Genomic DNA, 16,875 nt, shown 5'->3' with positions numbered 1-16,875 from the left:
TATAAATAATTGAAAATTTAAACAAAACAAATTAAAATCCGCAATGGTGGAAAGGGGAGGATGCTGATTATTTTGTGTATTTCCTTTTTTAATTTCTAGTATATTTAATGTGTCTAATCTGTTCATAGTTTGGGAGTACCATCTAATCTATGGATTTATTTAACCATTGCAAAACACTTATCGTTCCATTGCCTTTGTTCAATAAACCTCCTCTCATCTGTGCATTAGTTGTAAATGACCTCAGTTATCTCTGTTGTCTGTAGATAACCTTTCTGATATTGATAATCAAAGCTGACAGAGGAAAGCAAGTGACCTACTTAAATATGTCTGTCTCTTGCTTTGAGGCTAAGGTCATTTCATAAATCTCTGGTAATATTGCAAATTATTCTGAATTATATGGCTAAACAGAACTAGTGATATAATACTTTTCTCAGTGTTAAAATTTAACAAGTTGCATTATATTAAAGTTGCCAAATGGTTGGATTGTCACAATGAGTTTTGAATATTAGTCAACACCATAAGAAACAAAAATATGAAGTTTGCGGCTACCCATGGTACATTTGGTATAAGGAACTTTACCTTTGATATCAATTTCTTTGAAATTGAAGCTGGAGGCTTGTGCATAAAGTTAATACGATGATGTATAGTTTTACTTTGGTAACCTATAAATTCAAAGAATCATCTTGCAAAAGATTTCTCTTAAAAGTTATCTTTCCATATGCATTGTGCAAACAGTCTTGTTTTTTTTTCCCATTGCAGCTGTTTCTGTCAGCAATCATGCAATTCTTGCCCAATACTGCAAAGACCACAACATTGGCCTGGTGGTGGTTGGTCCGGAGGCTCCCCTTGCTGCAGGTAAACACGAGGTCTCTGACACTGGGCTACAGGAGAGTGCCACTGCTCTGAAGTGGCTCTATTTTAGTGCATTGTTGGCTGAACAGCAGTGTTCACTCTTGGCATAATTTGAAGGTTTTGACCAGTAATGAATAAGATTAATGCAATTTAATAACTTAATAAATGCAAAGGTCTAGTTGGAATCTCCTTAATGGTTTAGGTCAATAGGATGTTTTCTGTTTGTACGTTTATAAATATCTTTCAATCTGTTCATTATTTTCCAGGTAAATGCTGAATATTATTTTTCTCTTAACCCTCAAAATGATTTCTAGTTTTTATTGTTGTAAAATGATTATTTGTGTCATTTGTAGATTGCTTATTTTTCTTTTAGGGAAATGCATCATTCAGTAGCTTCATACTTTCTAAAAGCTTCAATGGGATTTTGAGGGCTGAAGTGATGTCTGACTGCCCGACTGTATTACAGTGTGTGCCTTTGTGCCCACAGACTGTGAAGCACACCATTGATTGTTAGGTGTGTTGCCGTCAGCAAAAGCTGGTCAGTTGTGCAGTTTGAACAATGTCATTATGCTACAGTGTTGTTACCTGCATAGATTGGTTCAATTGGTGCTCAATACTTTTCCTGATTAGTTTGCTAAAGACTTGCAGCTCTATTCTGATTTTAAGTTGAAATTGTGGTAACTACTGTACTACAAGTATCATAAAATGGTAGCATATAAATAATACTTGCATAGGGCACCATGGTGGTGTAGCAGTTAATGTGATGCTTTAAGCACCAGTGACCTGAGTTCAATTCCCACTGCTGTCTGCAAGGAGTTTGTACGTCCTCCCCATGGCTGTGTGGGTTTCCTCCAGGTGCTCCTTCCACTCTTCAAAGACATGGTCACATGGGTATAATTGGACTGTACGGGTCTGTTACCATGGTATATCCCTAAATAAAATAGTGCGTATTTCTTATGGAAATGCCCATTTTTGGTTTTGCTTGGCATTGATTTTCTTCTAGTCCTATTTGTAATGCAATCTGTTTATTAGGATTAAAAATACTTTCTTAAAGCTTTTTTAGTGACTTACTTGTGTTTACATTATTCCATAACCTATGGTGCTTCTGTCAAATTAAAATAAACTCTAAAAGTAATGTCATCCATTTGAACCATTTTCAAGAACAGTCGCAGTAACACCATTTGAAGGGGCCTTGAGTTATTTAAAAACTTACAAGGCACTGCAGTGAACAAAACTGGTAGAGATTGATCTTGGAACTAACTGTATATATTTGCTTTGTGAGATTTATTTTTCTTTATAATCCTCTATTTATTTATTCTTTCTCTCCTGGAACTTGTTTGTTGAAGTAAAACATAAGCATTAGCGCTTTTGGATGTGTGTGATGTGTGGGACGTGCTGCTTGGTTTATTCTTCAGTACTTGTCCCCAAATTTGCCTTGTATATGTCCAGGTGGTGGGGTCGGCTGGGGCAATGGGTGGTTTCCGATCTTCTGGGACAGTCAGACCCCAGGGGAAGAGTTGATGTCAGCTGGGGTGGGGGGGGAGAGTTTGGGGGGAGTGGGGGTGTTGCGAATATAGCGTCATTGGTGGGGGAAATGCTTCAGCTCCTCTTGGCCCAACAGATTTGCTACATTTTCACAGCATCTTTTTGAGGAAGTTGTCCTCGTTACCCTGAGAACTGGAAAGCTCACTCAAGGTTAAACTTGGAAGCCATTTTAACTGTGATGCACAAACGTGAGAAAATCTGCAGATGCTGGAAATCCAAAGCAGCACACACAAAGCTGGAGGAACTCAGCAGGTCAGGCTGCATCTATGGAAAAAGTATAACCAGTTGATGTTTTGGGCTGAACCCCTTATCAAGTCCTGATAAAGGGTCTCAGCCTGCAATGTCAATTGTTTACTCTTTTTCATGGGTCCTGCCTGGCCTGCTGAGTTCCTCCAGCATTTTGTTTGCGTGTGTTGACTCTGATGCACAAAAGTTCACTGGTTCAATACCAGACTCATTCACACTTCCACTAAAACCAGAGCTGTGTGGATAGGAGGCATGTTGGGATGGCGTTGTGAGGTATTAATTTTTCTATGTGTCATTAAAATAATCTCTTGAGGAAAGTTTAATTTTGATCTTGTTTAGCTATATGCAAACTTACAGACTAAATCTCAGGATAGTGAATGTGCTTTCAAACCATCCCTGAGACATTGCACCCTGCCTGCAATGTTTACAATCATTTATTGCTGTGTCTTGTGCTCAGAGTTTCTGTATTAAGCTTCTGCGTTAACTCGACGCTGTAACCTACACAAGTGGCCTATGCGCGTTGTGAGCATTTATACTTGTGTGTTGGTGTGTCTGCGTCACTCTGCAATTTGCGCACGTCATGCGTGCGCACACGCCTGCCCGTGCAGGGCTTCATGGTCATGGTAGTCTTTCTCGGGGTGAACAAGTTTAAAGCGAGCGTCTTTTTTCGTAAAAGTAAAATGTGTCCTCCATAATTTCGGAGGTCTGTGAAGCTTTATGGAAAGCATTGCAGCCAGAGTTCTTTCCCTGCCCTTCAGTCATCCAATGGGAAGCTATTGCAGCGTAGGATGACATGCGATGCTACCAAGCAGGCCAATCACAGTTGTTGCGTCTGCTGCGTTGCCGCGACGCGTAGTTACATTTTGGGAGAGGTGCGCGTCAGGCTACGGTATAGGGATCTGCGTAGACTCTGCGTAGGGTTCGTGGTGACGCTGTACTTACGCCGTCAGGTTGATGCAGAAGTATAAATCAGCCTTTAGAGAGAACCCGAAATTACAGATTTAAAGACTGCATGTAACAGTATTGGCCACCAGGTGGCAGGATTTGCCCTTCTGTTTTAGCAATAATAAACCACTTGCGTGGGTTTATCCAGTGCTCAACCAGCTGAAATGTTGACCTCAGCTGGGTCAGCAGGATTGGCTTGTGTGAACTGGTTTAGAAGGCAAACATCTATCAACCCTTTTGTCCAGCAATCTGAGAATGGAGAATAATAAAAACTCAGCCAACCAATCGTTCTCCAACAGTTACCGGCTCAGAAAGAGCTCTTGTGTAGATGGGGCACAGTAGCATAAAGTTTCTGGATTAATATCAAGAGGACTGGATTGTTGTTTTAAAGACGTGACTTCAAATCCACAATGGTAGCTAGGGGATTTAAAGTTAAGTTATTAAATAAGACTGGAATTTGTGAAGGTGATCTGGCTCAGAAATGTCCTTTTTATAGGGATCAAAATGAAACGAGCTTGTTTAGTCTACATAAAATGTGACAGAATAACAGGAAGATTGGGGAAGGGCATTTAAAACTGGCTGAGCCACAGATGTTCACTTGACGAGTGTGAAGAGGAAAAGAATGTTGCATAAGTTCCTTCAAGCACTCCACCCCTATCCTACCAGCCTCCAGTATACTTAGAACATAGACCAGTACAACACAGTACAGGCTATTCAGCCCACAGAGTTGTGCCGACCTTTTAGCCTACTCTAGGATCAATCTGACCCACCCTTCCTTCCCACATAGCCCTCCACTTCTCTTTCATTCATGTGCCTAAGAGTCTCAGTCAGAGTCCTGAATATATCTGCCTCTACCTGGGTAGCACATTCTACACACCCAACATTCTTCTGTTTCCCCATTCTGACATTCCCCTCCCCCCCCAATACTTTCCTCCAATCACCTTAAAAATATGCACCCTTGTATTTGCTATTTCCACTCTTGCCGGGAGGGGGGGAGGAAATAGAGCTGTCTGTCCACTCTACCTGTGCCTTTTATTTTACACACCTCTATAAAGTCACCTCTCATCCTTCCTTGCTCCAAAGAGCAAAACCTTAGCTTGCTCAACCTATCCTCGGGTATCACTTCACACTTTTCCAAATTGAAGAGTAATGTTTTTAAAAGCCTGTTTGGAAACCTTTCAGAGCCTGTTGCTCAAGAGACGTTTCTTCTTTCCTGTCATGTGTTCTTCAGGAATTGTTGATGACTTGATGGCTGCTGGAGTGAGATGTTTTGGCCCTTCAGCAAAGGCAACACAACTGGAAGCCAGCAAGCATTTCGCAAAAGACTTTATGGATCGGCATGATATCCCCAGTGCTCGATGGAAGGCATTTACAGACGCTGGGGAAGCGTGTAGCTTTATCCAGCGGTAAGAGGAGCCATTAACCAAGTGGTGGGCACATTAATAAGGTTTTGCTGCAGTGCTCATTTTAATATGACTTGTGGCTGAGACTGCCAGTCAGAACATCCAGGCCATCAATTTAATTCAAGTTCAATTGTTATTCAACCAGACATGAATACAGGCAAACGAGACAACATTACACCGGGGTCAAGGTGCAAAACACAGTGCAAACAGTCACACAGCACATACAAGATAGCAAGCACGTAAAGATATCACTAAGACACAGCCACGCAAGGAAAAGCGGTCCAGACCCGAGCCATGGGAGCCGTAGAAATCTACGGTTGATCACAGTACAGCTTGTCTTCTGCCGAGCAAACACTGGTGGGCAGCACCGACTCCAGCCTGGACGACGCATCACACTGCCCTCGGTGGAGTGCACCGGCTCCGATGCCTCTCTCTTGGCGGCTGTAAACGGGCGACACCGTGGCTTGAGGTCTAATCCTTGTACATACAAGATAGCAATCACACATCAGATACCAACTAGGTCAAATTCCTAGTGTTTCAATTAACAGGGTGGGTCTACATCTCACTATTTGTCTCAAGGTTTTTGTCAATGTTTGAAAACAAGTGGCAATTGTTTAACATTGAATTTCCATTCCTCTGCTATGAAACCAATTTTTACAAAACTCATAGTTATTATTATTCAGGTGCCTTGCCGTTCGGCGTAGGTGATCATGTCTCTCCATCCATCACGGTCCCTGACCCTCCGAATTGTAGTTGTTGCCTCCCCTGTTTCTAACCATGATGTTATTCCATCTATCATTTTCATTCTCTGCCTGCCTCTGCCTCTTTTTCCTTCCAGCTTTCCAGTTGTAACTAAATGTTCTAATGTCTCTCTTCGCATGATGTGACCAAAGAATTTTGATTGCTGTTTTCTGATTTTTTTAAGTAAATGTATGTTTTGTTTTCATTCTCTGTGGAACTTCTTCGTTGGTTATCCTGTCCATGTATGATATGCATAGCATTCTTCTGAGTCATAGTGGATGATGTTTTTAGCTCACAATTTTTCCATATTGCTTGTAATGCGTAACGTATCAATTTCATACTTGTTACATACACCTGTTGAGGTGCATTCTCCAGATACCTTTTTAGGTTACCGTAGCCTTCAGCCAGGAGCAGATTCATCAGGTGGTTCCCAACCTTCACAGAGTGTTTCGACCCTTAACCACAACACTGTCCAGTTGGTGGGCCAGCAGTGGTGGCCAAATCACTGCCTATCTGCTCCTGGCTTCCAGCTTCCCTCCTCTCACCTACTCCAAATCCAACAAGAGGCTCTTTCTGCCTCTTCCCCCATCCTATGAGCTGCTTGTTTTTTGCTCCTTTCATCCAGGCCCAGAGCTGACAACAACCGCCATGCTGATTTGGCTGGGAAACCTCTGCAGCCGATCTTCACAGGGAACAACCATGCCTGCCATCCCTTGTCTTTACACTCCTGCACGAAGGGCTGGTACTTCAAGGCCTTTCTCTCATGGGCCTCTTCCCATCCCTCCTCCCACAACACAGTCAGTTCAACCAGAATAATTTTCCTGTCTTCAGTTGACCACAGTACAACGCCGGGCGTAGGGTTCTGTGCACCACATCCGGGAACTGCAGCCTTCTTCCCATATTGACCTGGCCGTTAGTAGCAGATTGGGCTTTGGTTGTTTAGTTACAAAAGGCCTGGCTCCCTCTTTGATGAAGGTGATGGCCTTCCTCAAATCTGTACCAGCCATCCTCTGCTTGTATCTCTCTCGCTCTAGAGTGTCAGCAAGAGCCAGAAGCACCTTATCATGGCACCACCTATACCGTCCTTGAGTTAGAGCTCTTTTACACCCGGACAGTATATGAGCCAGCGTCCCCTTTTGACCACAGAACTTACAGTTCGGGTCCTCTCTCATCCCCCATGTGTACAGATGTAATGGTGAAGGAAGGGTGTCATACACGGATCGCAAGAGGAAGGAAATACGGAAGGGCTCCAGTCTCCATAACTGTGCCCATGAGATCTTGCGCTCAGGCAGATCCCATTTTGTCCAGGCACCCTGGGACCCTTGTTCCACTGCCTTTGAAATCCGCTTCTCTTCCTCATGGATCCGTACTTCTGCCTGTACCATGTCTCGCCTGTTCCTTACGCTTGCGTTTCCCCACTGCTGAAAGTGAACTGAGCCGAGGCCTTGCCTCCCGACACAGGGGTTGCCGATGATATCTCACATCTTCAGAGAACACACTACCTGCTCCACAGCTGCGTTGGCTGCCCACTTGCGCCTAGATCTGGTTGTAACGCCTGCTTGCTTTACCATGACATCATTGGAATCTCTCAAGCTTAATAGTATATACTAGTTAAACAGTCAATATTGTAAATGGACCAGAAAATAAGAAACTTTACCCCATGTCTTTCAATGGAATGACTTTTGCTTTTCTTTCAGTGCTGAATTCCCTGCCCTAGTAGTAAAAGCCAGTGGTTTGGCAGCTGGGAAGGGTGTTATTGTTGCAGCTAACAAGGAAGAGGCTTGCAAAGCAGTCCAGGATATTATGCAGGTATGGTAGGCTTTACCTTTCTGTATGTGTGTCTTTCAGAGAGTGGAAGAAACAATGCTGAATACATTCTGTTTGTAGCCTTCTCCTTGCATACTTCATGCTCAACACATGGTCAGTCCCAAATGTCTGCTCCAGTTCTTATTTACTGTAAGTGAGGTGGAAACATGATCTGCAAGTGCAGTATTTAATTTTGTTTGTAATACTTTGATTGCACTTTGGAAAGTTCATTTGGAAGACCAATAGACATCGGGGCAGAATTAGGCCATTCAGCCTATCAAGTCTGCTCCACCATTCCATCATGGCTGATACATTATCTCTTAACCCATTCCCCTGCCTTCTCCCCATAACTTTTGACTCCCTTACTAATCAAGAATCTATCAAGTGTAACTCTCAGGTTCCGTTGGTGGCGTTAGTCCAGGGGAAGACACTCCGGCCCACCAAACTTGTAAAATCTCATTTGTGTGGTTGCAGTGTGATGTTTCCCCTGTTACAAATCAGTATCACAAGATAATAAACAGTACACCATATGCAATTAGACGATTTAGCTTTATAGTTCTTAATTTGACTGGAGGGTTAATAAAGAAAACAAAAAGAAAAGGGCCCATTTTAATGAAACAGTCTAATGCACACGATGGAGCTAACGATTTTTCCGTCCGTTCGTTCTCCATTGATTTCCCCTGGGCGTTGTCAACTCCCGACCCCATTCCACATCCACTCAGTCCTGCAGTCTACGACCTCTCCGTTCTAGCATCTTCTCTCTCCATCTTCCACTGAACAAAAGCCCGCTCTCTTGCACACAAGAAAGAAAAACACTCCCCTCATTGGACGTCGCACATTCCAAAGCCCCTGTTATCGCTAGTCATAACCCAAACACTGCTGCTACAGAGAAACCATTACATTAGCAGTGAAACCTTCCCCAGGGTGTTACACAAGCTCCACTTTAAATATATTCAAATGATTTGTCTTTCACATCCACTTGTGGCAATGAATTCCATAGATTCACCACCCGCTGGCTGAAGAAATTCTTCCTCATCTCTGTTTGAGAGGGGCATCCTTCTATTCTGAGGCTGTGCCCTCTGGTCCTAGACTTGCCCACTATAGGAAACATCCTCTTCACATTCACTCCATCTAGTCCTTACAGTATTTGATTGGTTACAATAAAATTCCCCCCTCACGCTTCTAAACTCCAGTGAGTACAGCCCCAGAGCCATCAAACACCTCTCATACGTTAATTTAGTTTTTTTTTGTAAAGTTGTCAATGAAATTATGTAGTTTTAAGTCAAATACTTTCTGTATTTGAGGGGAGTTGAAGAAAAATTCTTTTAACCAAAGAATTGTGAAACTGGATACTAGAGACAGCTTGTGGAGTGAGAAGAATTCAAGGCATTACCTGGATGAACTTTTGATATTGGCTCATTGCTCCCAGAATATTTTTCTGGGGGCTGAAAAGTAGGAAAAAATCTTATTGACTGTTTTAATAGAATGGATGCAAAACACTAAGCAGTCCCCATAGCTGTCATAAGTTTTAATTTCTTATGAATTATAGTAAATGAACGAGATGATGCTGTTCAGTCATATGAATGTAGTCGCTCCTGTATCGTGTGCTAGGTATTATGTTTTGTGATTTGATCCTTCAGTGGAACTGCATGTTACTTAATACAGAATCGGTGTATTTCACTGGAGTAAAGCTGAGCTGTAAGATGTGGGAGATTGACATATTGTAATTCTGTGATAATGCAGATGAACCATAAAACCTATTCAGATAGTTTGGGAGTACCTGTTGCACCCACAGTGAAGACTATACACCGTGCTTTCAACTGATATATTTGGCAATGTGCCCAGGAAGTGTGGAGATAAGGGATTGGGACCATGACAATCTTTTTTCCTTCACCTCTTTTTTTGACAAATCGTCTGGTTACAGTTCTAAACTTGTGGAAAGTGTAGCATATCAGTACTATTATATTAGCATTTTTCCACCAATGGGCTGCTCCAGTCTTGCTAGATTTAACTGACGTTTATCATCTTCGAAAGGAAAAGGCATTTGGTTCTGCTGGTGAAACTGTGGTCGTGGAAGAGCTGCTTGAGGGAGAAGAAGTGTCGGTGAGTAAAGTGTGCCTCTTTCCTCATCTGTCAAGTTTTCGAAATCGTTTTTATCTTTTTGCTGCTAAATTTAATCCAGTTGTCTGCCCAAAATGGAGCTTAACCAGTAGCACCTGCCTCACTGCTGGCTGTATTTGGTTTATGTATTTTGGAACTGGATTGATGATCATCTACTTGAGAATGTGAAAAGGCTCTTAGCTGATTAGCGATTGGTGTGAAATTACTTAAATTTGCCAGTAACATATGAGATCTGTGGCACTGATAATCTGGATCTGTTTTGCTTCCTGTGTTCAACATGTAACTACCACATCTGAATCTGTCCTTGCAATGAGTGTAAAAGTTCAAAGTAAATTTATTATCGAAGTACATTATGCCACCATATGCTTCACTGAGATACATTTTCTTTCAGACTTTCACTGTAGAACAAGGAAATACAATAGAATCAATGAAAAACTGCACACAAGCAGAGACTGACAAACAACCAAAGTGCAGAAAAGACAAATAAAATGATGTAATACAAAATTACATAATATGAACCCCTTGATGTTTTTACTTTAAATACTGTATAGTTGCCTGTTAGATTTATCTGAGTCTTCATAAGCAAATTACTTTTAGCATTTTTGATGAATTTCATTATTTTATTGCTTTCCTATCATTAATTAACATTGGATTAGAAATCACACTGTGAAAGTTCTTGTGTCATTGGCCAGTGCACATTTTGAAAACTCAGCCCAAACATATGTTAGGATGAGAAGGAGTCCAACAAATCTGTGGTGCTAGACAGAACAAAATTATGCCAGGGACCGTGTAGACAATAAATTGCTTACCTACAAGAGATCAGTATGGAGAGGCCCAGAGCAGAGGTGCAGTACTTCACTTTGAGGCCACTTGGCATGAGGTAGTTAATGCCACTTGAACCTTTATGTCCTAAAGGCAACTTCCAATATTTGTATAGAATGAGCAGAAAAAAGAAACTTCAAGAAAATCGTTCCAGGTGCTTTTAATACGAGCAGAATTAGGCCAACTAAGTTTGCTCTGCAATTCGATCGTGGCTGATTTATTTTCCATCTCAGCCACATTCTCCTATCTTCTCCCAGTAATCTTTGTGCCCTTGCTAATTGAACCTATCAACCTCCGCTTTAAATATACCCAATGACTTGGCCTCCATTGCCGTCAGTGGCAATGAATTGCACAGATTCCCCACCCCTCTGGCTGAAGGACTTTTAGCTAACTAGCAATTACTGTGAAGTTATTTAAATTTGTCAGCAACAAATGAGATCTGTGGAGCTGATAATCTGGATCTGTTTTGCTTCCTCATCTCTGTTCTAAAGGAACTTCTATTCTGAGGCTGTGGCCTCTGGTTCTAGGCTTCCCCACTATTGGAAACATCCTCTCCACACCCTTTTAAGATGAATCTTTCAGTAGTTTCCTTTTAACTCTATTCTATTTAGAAAGTATTTTCTGCTATTTCAACCTCGTGGTCACCACAACAAAAGGAAGTGCAGTTGCTGGAACCTAGAACAAAGAATGCTGGAAGAACTGAGGGTCAAGCAGCACCTGTAGGGGCAGAAGGTGTAGGTTGACATTTTGGGTGAGGCCCTGCAACAAGACTAAGAGGGAAGATGAAAGACTGTTAAGAAACAGCAGTAAGTGGGGTGGGGGTTGGGTGGTTTGCCCCTCTATAGCTGTATATATGGAATACCTGGTCCACTCCGTTCGGTGCTCACCATGGGGCCACTGCACTGGTGAAACCAAGTGTAGACCAGGTGATCATGTTGTAGAGTATCTGCAGTCTGTCAGCAGCGGCCATCTTGAGCTTTTCCGACCTACCTTCCTACTCCCACTCTGACCTATCTGTCCTCGGCCTTCTCCAGTACAATGGAAAACTGGGGAAAAGAAGCATTTCATATTTCACTGGGGAGGCTTGTCCTCTGATGTGAATATTGTATTTCCAACTCCACCCTGAGTTCTCCTCCCTCATACACTCAATTACACAAGTAGTTTTCCTCTCCCTTTGTTCGTCCCTCTTTACCCACCTGGATTTTTATCCCCTCCCCACCTGGCTTCACCTGTCACCTACCAGCCTCTCTCCACTCCTTTGCATCCTGCTATCTACTGACAATCTTTCCTGTTCCCTGTCAGTCCTGGTACAGGGTTTTGCACCTTCTGCCTTCACTGCTGCTGCTTGACCCACTAAGTTCTTCCAGGGTTCTGGTTTTGATTTCAATTTAACCTGCATACCTACATGCTTAAGTATGATAATAGATAAAACAGGTTTCACAGTTAATCCTCATAAAAGTTGCTGGTGAACGCAGCAGGCCAGGCAGCATCTCTAGGAAGAGGTACAGTCGACATTTCGGGCCGAGACCCTTCATCAGTACCTCTTCCTAGGGATGCTGCCTGGCCTGCTGCATTCCCCAGCAACTTTTATGTGTGTTGCTTGAAATTCCAGCATCTGCAGATTTCCTCGTGTTCACAGTTAATCCTGACTCCTATGCTCTATAGTGCTGAGAAACATACTGAAGTATCAACGAATTTTTTTCAAAGTTTCTCTATGCATTCCTGTTGGCTGTTTTCTTTCATAATCCTATCAATTAACTTGGATTTTGTGAAGCAGTTTTTTTTTTGAAAATAGCTTCATTCTTAAGGTAATTCTGATGATGTTGTGCAGTGCCTTTGCTTCAGTGACAGTGTTACAATTGCCTGCATGCCGCCAAGTCAAGATCACAAGCGTTTATTAAATGGAGACCAGGGACCCAACACTGGTGGGATGGGAGCCTATTGTCCTGTTCCACAGGTAATTGTATTAGTATTTTTTTTTTAAATTGCTCTTTATTAACTTACCACAGATTTGACAATTTGATTGCCCTTCTGAAATTGTGTTTTCTGTCATGTGCTACCAGGGCTCATATCAGAACCGGAATCGGGTATAATATCACTGGCATATATCATGAAATTTGTTAACTTTATGACAGTAGTACAATGTGATACATGAAAAATAAATATAGAAAAAATCCTGAATTATAGTAAGTATATGTGTGTCTGTTAAATAGTTAAAATAAGTAGTGCAAAAAAAAACTATTAAAAGTAGTGATGTGGTATTCATGGGTTCAATGTCCATTTAGAGATCGGATGGCAGAGAGGAAGGAGCTGTTCCTGAATTGCTGAGTATGTGCCTTCAGGATTCCTGCTGGTAACAATGAGAAGAGGGCATGTCCTGGATGGGAGGGAGGTGGAGCGGGTGTCCTTGATGGATGCTGCCTTCCTAAGGCACTACTCGTTGAAGATGTCTTGGATACTACAGAGGCTAGTACCCCTGATGGGTCTGACTAACCCTACGAGTTTCTAGAACTTACTTCGATCTTGTGCAGTTGCACCCCCCCAACCAGACGGTGTTGTAGTCAGTTAAAATGCTCTCCATGGTACATTTGTAGAGGTTTTCAAATGTTTTAGTTGAGAAACCAAATCTCCTCGAACTCCTAATGAAATATAGCCGCTGTCTTGCCTTCTTTATAGCTACATCAATATGTTGCATCCAGGTTCAGTCCTCAGAGGTATTGACGGTCAGGAACTTGAAATTGCTCACTCTCTCCACTTCAGTTCCCTCTATGTTCCCAATGACCATAAGAAATCCTTATGGGCATTGGTGATTATTGCCTGGTTCAGGTGAAAGATTGAGAGGCCTTGGTAACACGAGTCTCTTAGACTTTCCATTTGGAGCTTCAGAAGGTTTGCCGTCTGTAAGGAGTTCATTCCAGCCCTTAAACATTAATAATCCCTGACTATTGTGCCCCAATATTAATCTTCAGTGTTAAATCAAGGCTCATTACAATGATTTTGTTTCCAACTTGTTCTTTGCTGGAACTTTAAAATGAGAATGTGTTTCTCTCTGTTTTCAGTGCTTTACATCTGAGGATTGTTTTCATCAGAAACAGATCACCACCATTTTCGTACCCTGATTGCATCCTCAATGTTTAGGCACTGTTATCAGATGACCAACCACTCTTGTTCATTGGAACTACTTGGGGACAGCTGTAGTTCCATGGTCAGTCAGTAGCATACAATTTCCTGGACCTTGATTATCCCCGAATTTACCAGTGGAAAGCCTCCAGACAAAATGTTCTGTGGTACCATGTGAACTTTTCACAGCAAAGATCAATTTGTAGGCCTTTGTTTATTTTCCTTTTAACCTATTGCATAAATGGGTTGGTATTTCTTCTCAATTGCTTACACAAAATATTTACTACTGTACTTTGTTTCAAAATTCACTCCTGTTCAAATGCAAGTGTCCAAGGATCTATCCTGTGGTGTATTAAGATCCAATACTGGAATTAACATGATTTCCTTACAGTAACTTGTAGTAATTCTTTAAGTCTTGCTCTTTACTGCTTCCACAGACAATAAATTTCATAACATATCCTCCTGATTTCCTTCTTAAATGTTCTCTTGCATTTCTTATACTTCATAAGCACCTCATTTGTTCCTACCTGCCTATACCTGCTATGCACCTCCTTTTTCTTAACCCTAACTTCAGTATCTCTGAAAAACCTAGGTTACCTAAATCGGTTATCCTTGCTTTTTATTCAGCCAGGAACGTACAAATTCTATACTCTCAAAGTTTTACTTTTGAAGGCTTCCCATTTACCAAGTACACATTTGCTAGAAAACAAACTATCCTATTCCATACATGCAGATCCTTTCTGATACCATCAAAATCGGCCTTTCTCCAATTTGGAACCTCTACCTGAAAGTCAGACCTCTCCTTTTCCATAATTATCTTGAAACAAATGCTATTATGGTCATTAGATGCAAAGTGTTCCCCTACACAGACTTCTGTCACCTACCCCATCTCATATCCTTATAGAAGATCTGGTATTTCACTCTCTAGTTGGAAACTCTATGTACTGACGAAGGAAACTTTCCAGGACACATTTGACAAACTCTTCCCCATTCAGCTCTTTTACAGCATGGGAGTCCCAGTCAATATGTGGAAAGTTAAAATCACCTACTATTGCAACCTTGTGTTTCTTGCAACAGTCTGCAATCTCTCTACAAATTTGTTGCTCTAACTTCCGCAGGCTGTTGGGTGGCCTATAATATAGTCTCGACAACATTATCATATCTTTCTTATTCCTCAGTTTTACCCATAAAGCCTCACTAGACAAGCTCTCCTGTCTGAGTACTGCCGTGACATTTTCCGATTAGTAATGCCATCCTTCTTCCTTTAAGCCCTCCCACTCTATCATGACTAATGCAATGAACCCCGGAACATTGAGCTGCCAGTCCTGCCCCTCCTGCAACCGAGTCTCAATAATGGCTACAATGCCATAATTCCACATGCTGATCCATGCCCTAAGCTCATCAGCCTTTCCTTCAGTACTCCTTGCATTGAAATATACAAAGCTCAGAACATTTGTCCCACAATGGTCAATCTTTTGATTCCTGACTTTGTCTGAGATCTTAGCAACATCTACCTCCACATCCTCTCCGCTAACTGTTCTGGCGCTCAAGCTCCCATCCCCCTGCAACTGTAGTTTAAACCCTCCCCTGCAGCAGTAGCAAATTTTTATAATAGGACATTAGTTCCCCTTCAGTTCAGGTGCAAACTGTCCCCTTCTGAACAGGTCCCACCTTCCCCAAAAGTGAGCCCAATGATCCATGAATTTGTAGCCCTTCCTCCTACACCAACTCCTTAGTCATGTGTTACACTGTATGGCCTTCATATTTCTGGCCTCACGAGCACATGGCATGGGTAGCAGTCCTGAGATTACAACCCTGGAGGTCCTGTCCTTTAAATTAGCACCTAACTCCCTGAACTGAATTTGCAGGACCCCCTCCTACCCATGTCATTAGTACCAATGTGGACCACAGCGTCGCACCTTCCCTCTTAAGAATGCTGTGGATTCGATCAGAGATGTCCTCGATCCTGACAGCCGGGAGGCAACATACCATCCGGGAATCTCATTCTCATCCATGGAGCCTCCTTTTTGCTCCCCTAACCAATGACTCCCCTGTCACAACAACGCACAATCCGATGTCTCCTTGGGGAAAGTGGCACACAAAATGAGCCGACTGCCCATGTTGGCTTCTTCTAAACTCTCTGTCCCTCTACGCAGTTCATTGTTTCCTTAGGAACTGTGGTGTGCAAAAATAAAATCCTCAATACTTTGAGTCTGACGTAGTTTCAATGAATTATGTATTTACAGTGAGAACAGAAGACAATTTTGAGTACACAAATATCCCAATTAGTGACAGAGCATATTTGCCGATGACCATGTTTGATACTCTAAGTGACAAAATTAGTCTGGAAGTTTTCATGAACTCAGTCACAATTATGCAAAATGACTTAGCTGGTGTCTAATGCTCGGTTTCATGTAACTCAATGAACAGCTTCATTGTCTTATGTTTGACAGATTCATTCAGATGCAGATCACATTCTCTAGAGTAGCCTTTGCTCTATTGACAGCTGTGTTTGTTAACAGAACTGTCCTGTTAATTTAAAACTGATTACTACTTGCAATTTACATTAGAATACATTTTTTTTTCCTGAAGATGGGTTCTTATTTGAATCATTGTCTGCTATGTCCACGTAATTCCATAACTTCTGAATCTATAACACTGCATACCATTGATTATATTTACACTTCTTTGACGTAATAGTTTAAAGGGACATCTTAGACTTCCAGTTTTGGGATTATTATTTATACGTGGATTATTATGCCAGGAATTGACCTGCTTCGTGTCATTCCTCACATATTTAGATTTCTTATTTGTTTTGTTTTTGGTTATGGCTTCCTAGATTTCAAAAAACAAGCTTCAGAATATCAGGGAAAATATTCTCCAGAAAACAATTGATGGCATGAGACGAGAAGGAATCCCTTACACTGGTGAGTGGTGCTGTTTATGGTTGGCAGGGATCGGTCAAGTTCAAGTATATTGACTGGTTGCATCATGGCTTGGTATGATTTACAGTAAGATACAAGAGCAGAATTAGGCCATTTGGCCCATCAGGTCTGTTCCACCTTTTCATCTTGGCTGATCCAATTTTCCTCTGAGGCCCAATCTCCTGCCGCCTTCCCGTATCCCTTTATCCCCTTATCCCCAGACCAATCAAGAATCTGTCATCCTCTGCCTTAAATATATATAAAGACTTGGCCTCCACAGCTGCCTGTGGCTAAAGAAATTCCTCCTCATCTCCATTCTAAGATAACACCCCTCTATTCTGAGGCTGTAT

The 16,875-nt window shown here is 41.9% G+C and overlaps 1 protein-coding gene across 1 annotated transcript in view; it reads left to right on the top strand.

Moving 5' to 3' along the window:
* gart (phosphoribosylglycinamide formyltransferase) overlaps positions 1 to 16,875 on the top strand; it is a 59,328-nt gene that overhangs the window by 7,280 nt on the left and 35,173 nt on the right. The window contains exons 3-8 of the mRNA XM_072260059.1: positions 760 to 855; positions 4,820 to 4,994; positions 7,430 to 7,541; positions 9,573 to 9,641; positions 12,313 to 12,438; positions 16,441 to 16,528. Coding sequence (XP_072116160.1) covers positions 760 to 855; positions 4,820 to 4,994; positions 7,430 to 7,541; positions 9,573 to 9,641; positions 12,313 to 12,438; positions 16,441 to 16,528 — 666 coding nt within the window. The remainder of the gene's footprint in view (positions 1 to 759; positions 856 to 4,819; positions 4,995 to 7,429; positions 7,542 to 9,572; positions 9,642 to 12,312; positions 12,439 to 16,440; positions 16,529 to 16,875) is intronic.

The sequence above is a fragment of the Mobula birostris genome, chromosome 6 (genome assembly GCF_030028105.1).
Source record: "Mobula birostris isolate sMobBir1 chromosome 6, sMobBir1.hap1, whole genome shotgun sequence".
Taxonomy (NCBI): Eukaryota; Metazoa; Chordata; class Chondrichthyes; order Myliobatiformes; family Myliobatidae; genus Mobula; species Mobula birostris.
The sequence above is the reverse complement of the archived record's forward strand: the minus strand, read 5'-3'. Positions and strand labels throughout refer to the sequence as shown.